Source organism: Populus nigra, chromosome 9 (assembly GCF_951802175.1).
Source record: "Populus nigra chromosome 9, ddPopNigr1.1, whole genome shotgun sequence".
Taxonomy (NCBI): Eukaryota; Viridiplantae; Streptophyta; class Magnoliopsida; order Malpighiales; family Salicaceae; genus Populus; species Populus nigra.
The window spans coordinates 2,232,091-2,241,732 of record NC_084860.1 but is presented as its reverse complement, the minus strand read 5'-3'; the positions used below and the strand labels follow the sequence as shown (position 1 = coordinate 2,241,732).

The following is a 9,642-nucleotide window of genomic DNA, read 5'->3' as shown; positions in this document are numbered from 1 at the left end:
AATTGTTATTATATAGCTTTGTTCATCCCTTAGTTTGCTACATTTCTACAATGCGTAAAAAATGAAGATAGTTTTACTATTTATAAACCTCTTGTTGACTGTCAGGCTTATAAATTTATCAATGACAAAGGATGGTCATTGATGTGATATTTAGTGTATTTATATTTATATTTAAAATCAAAATCAAAATGCATTTTCCTTCCCTTAACCAGCAGCAGTGAATAGCACTCAAGCAATCAATTCGGTCATAAATAGAATAAGAAAACCAAACTTCGAAAGGGACAAAAAAAATTACTATTAAATAAAAGATCAAAATTAATTAATTAAAATTTTCCAAGCCATAGCCCTGCCCCGAGCATTCGGTTTTGGTTTTCGTGGTGCATGATTTTGTTTATAATAATAATAATATTACCGATAAAATTAATTCGAGAATTACAATGGTAATTTTATTAGAATTTTATATTTTATCAGTAATTCTATCAGTATTATATATAATTATTTTTTTTAAATAAAACAAACAATGCAATTAAAAAAATAAAACAAAATTAAAATAAAATAAAAATTATATTCTTAATTTCAAAAAAAAAATTATTAAATATAATTTATCTATATATCTAGTTGACAAAATATAAAGGATGAGACAAAAACAAATCTTTACCGGAAATAAGAGAGCAAGGTGGAACATAGATACTAGTGAGATATGCCAACAATTGCTCGAGGACATTTAATTTATCCCTCGGATTGACTTCCTCAACCCGAAGTTGGGTTGTCTTAGCTTGAATTTGTTCTTGTACAATTACATGGATAACTGATGATTACTAGCTTGATCTGGGTTATAGGGTCAAGACACTTCAACCCACTTGTATATCCTTGTTCGTAGTGTTAGAAATACTGTAAACTTGATTTATATACCTACTAGTAGATTTAACATCCAACCACAAATTCAGATTGAGTTTTGGATGGGTTGAAGAATCTTCTCCGTATCTATTATGCAATCAAGCAAGGTTGTTAAAATCACGATTTTGACACGGCACGGAAAATACAAAACAAACTTGGATCGTAAAAACGGATCGTAAAATAATAAAATAGTAAGGAATTTTAAAATAGATATGGAAATGAATTAAATTAACAATTTTAATTATTTTGCCCTTACAAGAATCATTCTTTGCTCTAGTTAATTTTATGGCAGACCCTTTGTATTTCTTAGTTTTCTGTCTTGTATTGATTCTAGCTGCAACTGCCCATAATCTTCAATCCAGTGAAGAAGGATACATCTCTCTAGTATTATCCAGCAAAGGAGTTGACTTTGCTGAAGATGTACTGATAAACAAGGCAGTATCCACCATAATCCTACTTCAACTACCTGATATTAAAAAGTCTGTCAAATCCCATTAATTGACAAAGTACATTCTTAGCGTCGATATTTCTTCTTCAAATGTTCAAACTAGAATCCCGGGTTCTATCCTTGTTGCTGAGTTCATTTTCCAAAGCTAAAAAAAATCATCAGAATTAAGTCCATTTTCCTGTACGGTCAAAAGAAACCACCCTATTTGTCTCTTCTGCTCTGTAAATGTCAATAGGCGGTCGACACTTGTAATCAACATTGCATTTTTATCTTTTGCTGATAAACTCGTTCAATCGGTGGTGAAATCTAGATTTTACATGATTTCACTTGATTTTACTTGATTTTAACTCGATTTTATCCATTTTCGAGTTTTATGAATAATTTAGCATGTAAAACCTATATTGACTTGTAAAATCGTACGATTTTACAAGTTGAATCGTGATTTTAACAACCTTGCAATCAAGTATTATATGTTTCTTGAAAAAAAACTAGTCATAAAATAAATAAAAAATAATAACTAAAAAAATATTTAAATTGTGAAATGTTTTCATTAAATAACTCATCATTTGTTTTCATTATATTACACCTATATTATAAAATCAAACTTAATTTCATTAAATGACAAATAAATATAATTTTTTAAAATCTCAAACAAATCCTAACAAGTACAAAATCATACCTTTATACCATAAATTTCTTAAGAAAAGCTATAAAACAAGTAAATATACAAACAAACTACGTATACTACACAAAAATACCAAAAAATTAACATAAAAAATGGGTTACAATAAAAAATGAATAGATTTATATACTTGATGTGACGAGTCTTCAAAAGGATAGGGATACTAACATAATAAATGTTAGGGTGACTAAATTTATGATAATAAAAGCTAAATTTGTGATAAAATGGGTTACAACCTATGAAACATTTTTTATTGGTTATTTAGTACCTTGATTATTACTTAACATACCCTGTGAAACCAATGATAATTTAATTTTCATGAGCATATATTAACATCATTTTCATGAGCATATATTAACATCACCTGTATTGTCATGGTAGCCTCGCCTGCTTATTAAAGTGACCATTATCAATAAACAATCATTATTAATCAATAATTACGGGAACAACCGTAAATCAAATTCAAAGTCTTCTTCTCGGATATAACAATAAACAAGGAGTAAATACTCCAAATAGAAAAGTAATGCCACAAAAGGCACAATTATTGTTTTCATAACAATAAATGATAGAGTATTTGACCTATTTGAATATTTGAATAATAGAGACTTAAAGGAAGATGAATCAATAATTCAAGATTTGATGAATCATTGAAATAAAATAGTAAATAAAATAAAAGGTAGATAATAAAAAAATAAAAAACACAGTGTTTTAAAAGTGATTGAATAGACGATATAAAGTCACATGCCAAAAAAAAAAGTTAATATTTAAAGTAAGATATAATTAACTTGCTCTAATACAATGTAGAAGTTTAGAATATAAAAGAACTTTACAATTCCATAATTTAATTATATATATTTTATTCAACTCATGTAGCTAGAAATTATATTGCCATACAACAAAATATATAATGAAATAGAATAGAAGAAATTATACATGATGTTTCATCATCTTCCTTAAGATGAGTGAAATAACTTTGTGATTGTCTTGAATTAATTGTTCAATCCCTTGATTTCTTCCTTTTGTTAATAAGGAAACAATCAAGAATATTTACTTGATTATTTCCTTAACAATAACAAACCCCATTCTTTCGCTATATGATGAGGAAATTATCGGCCTTCATCTAACTCAGTAATTGAAATCTCATTCTTCGATGGTGGGACAGTCTTAAGGTGGGATTGCGTCATCCTTGAAGTATAGCTGATCAATGAAGAAGCTGGTTGATATGTTCTTCTGCTAATAAAAAATGCTGGTTTAGAAGGTATTTGTAAAGTAAAAGAAGAGTTGCTTAGCATCAGAAGAACTGAAGCCATTGTCGGCCTGTCAGCCACATTTTCTTGAACGCAGAGTAACCCGATGTGGATGCATCTCATCATTGCAGCTGTTGAGTCGTTCCTCAAAATGGGATCTATAAGATCTAAAGCAGTCCCTTCCCTCCAACGTCTCCATGCCTACAAAATTTATCCGAAGTCAATTCACAATATTGAAGGGTAAATCTTTCAATGATGTGTTTGATTTGTAGATAGTTGTACTTACATGGCTCGTAAGGTGCTCCATGTCATCTCCATCGCGGAAACTAGGTTTTTGACCGCTCACAATCTCCAAGACTAGCACTCCAAAACTAAACACATCTGACTTGACCGAGAACTGTCTTTGCCTTGCATACTCTGGAGCAATATAGCCACTGAAATGGTACATTAACAGATCTTAGTTGCAATGGTGCGAATCATAAGCATTCAGTATTCACACCTCTTTCATTATTGCTATAAATTAGACTTACAGGGTTCCAGCGATCCTCGATGCAGCATCATGAGTTTGATCAGTTTTCATTAACTTTGCCATTCCAAAATCCGAAATTTTAGCATTCATCTTTCCATCTAACAGAATGTTGCTAGGCTTGAGATCACGATGAATAATCCGGAGCTGAGAATCTTGATGCAGGTACAGAATCCCTCTAGCTATGCCTTCTATGATTTTGTAGCGCTTCTCCCAATCCAGGATGAATCGTTTGTTTGGATCTAAGCGTACATAAAATGAGAGCTTCAGAAACTTCGGAAAACTTGTCTATAGAATTTGACACTAGTTATAATTCTCTTACAAACATGAATTGATCTTGATAAAAAAAATGATGAGGAAAAAAAAATTATAAGATAATATGGAATTCAGTATTACCATGTATAAATTGATCGAGACTTGAATTAGGCACAAACTCGTAGATTAGAAGCTTTTCTGTTCCTTCCAAGCAGAACCCCAGTAACCTAACAAGATTCCGGTGATCAAGTTTGGCTAGTAGCCGTACCTCATTCTTAAATTCAACTTCTCCTTGCCCAGAATTACTTGATAATCTCTTTACAGCTATAGCTTGTCCGTCTGCAAGTATACCCTGAAGCATATATCCATTGAGAAAAAGAAACAGAGAAAATTAAGTGCATCAATTTGAAATATGAATTACCGTGAAATAAGAAAAATCGATACCGTTTATTTTCTACTAGTTATAATAAAGTACCTTGTAAACAGCACCAAAACCACCTTGTCCAAGCTTATTATCATCAGAGAAGTCGTTTGTTGCAAGTTTGATGGTGGCGAATTTGAATTCCCAGCATTTTGCGATACTAATTTCATCGAAATCTTCACAAAATGCAAGTTGTTAATGTTTTGTTTTCAAAGTTAATTTGTAGGATGTTTGGAAGAAAAACAAATTATCTAGTGAATTTGATTCGTATTAATGAACCCAAGCTGTTTATTATGTAAGAACCAATAAGCAATAACTTACTTTTGACCTCTTGCTTTGGCTTCGTAAAACGGAAAATGGTGAGAATGAGGATAACAAGTGCCAAGAAGATAGCTGTAGGGACGATGGTAATAATAACTGTCCGAGAAGCAGTATTCTCCTTCCCTGCCAAGCACAGCCATGTTTAAGATAGAAATTACAGAAGCTGAAACTGGAAACCGTGAAACAAGTGAAATAATTTCAGTATAGAAAAAGAAGTTAGCCTACCTTTCCTGATTGTGGTATTGGTTGGTGGAGGAGAACTAATAACAAATGGAGGAGATGGTGGAGATGGAGATGGAGATGGTGGAGATGGAGATGGAGATGGTGGAGATGGAGATGTTACTTGAGGAAATAAGTCGTAGAAGGGATACAAATCCCACCGAAAAACACAGTTTGGTTTCTGGACAATACCTCCTTGATGCCCGTAGCAACAACTTTTATAGTAATCTACGGATTGTTGTAGGCAAACACTGCAATTACTCGGTGATACATCAGGAGTGCACTGCATGAATACATAAATTTTTTGAGTGGATGGTAGGTCTGCTGTCTCAGCTGCTGGCATAAGCCTGGATGAGCCCGTGGAAGCGTTTTTTACCGTTTCTCCCAAACCACTCCAAAATTGTTCAAACTGTGTAAAAGTTGCGTCAAGGATACCCGTATTATATAAAGCGCTAGTAGGAGATGGCTCAAGTGATCCTAAAAAATAACGATTCGCATAATGTACAATACATGGAACTGGATTCCCTCCCCATGAAATTGCTTCTTTTTGGTTTGGACATGCTGCCATGAGAGTTTGAATAGCAGAATTGACGCAGCTGGAACAAATTCCAGCTGATGGGGAAGCCATACAGAGCACAAGACCATAAACTGTGTCATTGCCTAAACCTATTGTAGTATTGTAGAAACCCCCATTGTTTGTGACATTGGAAGCTAGTGAACGGAGAACAAGGTCTCGGTTTTTTGCATAGGTGCTATTAGCTGTAAAGTTTCCTGTGGTATAACAGAATTGAGCATCGGTAAGAGTGATGCTTACGATAATAACATGAAAAAGAAGAGAGACGATAGTTTTAGAACCCATTTCATCAGAGGAAATATTAACTTCTGTTCACAATTTCTTTCTTCGTGAAAGAAATCCCTTATAAGTCGCACTCAAACTCAAGGTTAGATGGTTATGGCAATGAGGCTATTGGCCACATTTTGAGGGCAAAAAAAGAGGTAGCAATTTCGATGGTGCCATCTATTGGAAAGTACTATCTTGACTTTCCGCGTAAGAATCGATCAAGAAGTTTTGAGGTTAAATCGTGGGATTTTCTTAGAGAAATTCAAGTGATTAATTGATTTATTACAAAATAAATCTAATTGATTTCTTTCTCTGTTTTCATGTATCATCCATTATAAATATGAATTTTTTTAAAAATCTATTCATATATCAATGCATTTTTTATGACTTTTGTATCTATAAAGTACGCCCCATTGCCAAACCATGTTAATTTTCTTTGTGCTTTTTTTATTTATTCATTTTCTATTGCAGTGACTCGATTACTCTTTCTATTTTTTATTTATTTATTGTAGGTAGGCCGCATTTTAGTTTTATGGCAAAGGTAATGGGTGGGAAATGATCGGTATCACAGTGTGAAATGGCGACTTTACTTGTGGTTCCCAGTTTCTGACAGCTTAATTGCCTTTAGACTGTTTAAAATTCTTCGAAGACTCCGTGGAAGACAGAGACACATTGGTCGTGACAAAAAAAAGTCAATAGACTCAGTCACATACAAAAAAAAGTCAATAGACGCGGTCACATACAAGAAAAAGTCAATAGAAAGATCAAGATATTATTTGTCGCCTTCAAAAGTGGACCTACCAGATGTCCCACACTAGCGTTGCTGTGTTAGAATTTCGAAACTTTCATGTGAATAGCAAAACAATGTCATTAATTAATCACTATAAACAACACGTTAGCGAATATCGGAATCACTAGCATAAATACCCATGCATGGTCGTAGTTAACATTATAAAATTAGTTGTAACTTTTCCATTGTTATTAATCTGTCATAGCAGTAGGTCAATATTAAAATCAAGTATCAAATTGTCTAAATAGAAGTTAACTCAACATCATCAAATTAATTTAAAAGGTCTAAAGATATCTTAAATAATAAATAAAAACACGAGTAGACTTAATAAAAAAAATCAGCATGACTTAGTTTCTTATTTTATTTTTAGATGAAGACCAAGCAAATCATCCCTCAACCAACCAACATGGGTTAAAAGCAAAAATCACAACCCAGGTAAAGGGCACAGCCAAGATGTGTTAACCTAAGCAATTAGTTGTTATTTTTCTTCCCCCTGTCCTTATTCTCTCCTTGGCCAGGGCTGGGTTGGGTTGTCTTAGAGTCTAAATTGAAGAGTTGTTAGATAATTATGGACTAAATTAAAAGGAGAGGGCTTAGACTAAAGTAAGAAGTAATTTTATGTTATTCTAGGAATAAGGCAACAATACACCTAGAGGAGATTAAGTGTAGCACTAATAATAACAAATATTATAATTAATTAAAATAAAAACAATTAACTAACAATATAATTAAAGTGCTTCAAGTAATTAGTATAGGCAAAGAAATTGCAAAATCATTTTTAATGTAATTCGGCAAGTCTACATCAACACCTCAAGTACCAAAACCGTACTTCAGTATTGTATTCTTTCATTGGTCCAAGTTCAAAGAATACAATAGTCATTTGATAAATTCACACCAAAATCTTTATATCATTTGAAGATATTTTCTCTCCAAGATTTTTCTACCACTTGAATATATGCACTTTTAAAGATTTTTCTTTGGTGACAAAACCTCATCAATGCCAAAAGTTTTATTCTAACTCTCCAAAGATTACAATGATGATTTTGTTTATAGCAAAAAAAAAAAAACTCTCTCAAAGAGTGGATAAAAAAATTAAAGCTTGTATCTTTATAACTCACTTAATAATACTTAGAATATTTGAAACAAAATCATCCTAATTGATATCAATGTAACGGTGTTGTCACGGTTAGTCCTAAATTGGTATTAATCCTATATAACACCTAACATTACGGTGCCTTTAAAAAATTAAATGTGAGGGAAAGAATAGAATTTCTAGCATCTTATTTTTAAGGAAAAGATCACGTTTAAAAAGTTGTCACCTAGTATTATGGTCACTAGAAACTCTAACTAGTTAACAGAGATTTTATGATATTGGACTGGTTACGCAAAATGAAAGAAATTATCACCCTTTAAGCATCATACCTGAGGTAGGCTGAATTGCTAATTTTGTATTGAATTGCTAATGGTTTGTTATATTATGCTACTGATGATAATATTCCTAACTCTAGCATCAGTGAATATTCAACTACATATACTTTCAACTCTAGTGTTGATAAATATTACGTAACAAAAAAAAACATATAGTATTCTTACATCTAGCATCAGTGAATAAACTAGTAAAATAAATTTAAAACAATACATATATATTTTTTTTACAAGAAGAAAAAAAATTATATCATATATCGGAGTTGCATTTCACAGTAAAAATTCATAGATCAAATATGCATTGAAATATCTAAAACAAAACAACCTGAAAAAAAGTGCAGGGTATCCATAAATAAATCAACTAAGATCTTCAATTTTTTATTGAATTTTTTGATATAAAAAAGAATTTGTTTGACAAAATATCAAAACAAAAAGAGTGAAATTAAAGAGGTAAAACATAAAAGCATGTTCGGCCCAAAACAAATTGAACCGGCGGGGCTGAGACCTAATTCAGCCTCAGCTTTTTTTGGGCTGGGGACTGCACTGGACCCAGCTGGTGACCCGGCTGGCCATTGCTTTTTTACCCGCAGGCGTGCGTGAACTGCTTACAAGAACATAGTAATTAAAATGCAAAGGGGAGGGAAAACGCAGGGAGGGCTGGCCGGCTGATGCTATTTTCTCCTCCTCTGTTTTCCTCTTGTTCTTCCTCTAGTCTTCTTTCTCTCTGCCCTCTTTTTTTGCTTTATGGGTTCCTTCCTCTTCTCTAATATCTCTCTCCCTCTCTCTCTCTACTGTGTTTGCTCTGTTTTTTTTTTGTGTCACCTGTGTTTGTTCCTTATTTTCCCCTGGTTTCTTGGTTCTCTGTCTGTGTTTTCTATCCTCCTTTGTTCTATGTGTGTTTCCTCCTCACTGGTCTTCGTTTTTCTTTTTCTCTGTGTTCGCTCCCTACCTGGTTCTCTGGTTTATTTTTACTTGTCCGTCTTCTCCCCTGTGTTATGTCCTCCAATTCGTTCTCTGTTTTTGTTCTTTTTCGTTCCTCTATCCTCTGGTTTTCTCCCTGTTCTTCCCCTCTGTTTCTTGGAATTTCCTCTGTTTGCGTCTTCCCCCAGCGTTTTCTCATCTGTCCCCTCGGTTCTATCCCCCACCCCTTGTGGCTTTTCTCTGGCTTATATAAAGCCATAGAATGCCATGCGTTGGTAAGGCAAATGAAACGGACTCACAAGACCGTTACATTGATGATGGAGACGCATCGTGGGGCGCGGGGCGGCTTTTCCTCTTCCAGTTTGGTCTGCTTAAGAAGATGAACAGAGTACAATGAAGCGGCGCCGTTTTGGGATGGGAATAGCCACAAGACCGTTGCATTGATAATATCTAGGATTGTTACACTCTTAAAAAAGAGATACAAAGGCTAATCGCTAAGGAATGTATCCAATAATTTATCAATAAAAGGGGGAAAACAAAAGGAACATTTTAATTGTACTATTAATATAAGATATAAAGATTTAAATAAACAGTAAAAATGAACACTTAATTCTAAATCTTCACTTTGAAAATATCTTCTAAAAAATAA

The 9,642-nt window shown here is 33.0% G+C and overlaps 1 protein-coding gene across 1 annotated transcript; it reads right to left on the bottom strand.

Moving 5' to 3' along the window:
* Nucleotides 1-2,864: 2,864 nt before the first annotated feature.
* On the bottom strand, nt 2,865-5,967 carry LOC133703012 (cysteine-rich receptor-like protein kinase 14). Its single transcript, XM_062127393.1, has 7 exons — nt 5,023-5,967; nt 4,798-4,920; nt 4,531-4,652; nt 4,197-4,407; nt 3,805-4,042; nt 3,561-3,708; nt 2,865-3,475 (listed from the first exon to the last, which is right to left on the bottom strand). The coding sequence occupies exons 1-7, from the start codon at nt 5,873-5,875 to the stop codon at nt 3,134-3,136; spliced, it is 2,037 nt and encodes a 678-aa protein (XP_061983377.1). The 5' UTR covers nt 5,876-5,967; the 3' UTR covers nt 2,865-3,133.
* Nucleotides 5,968-9,642: the final 3,675 nt, after the last annotated feature.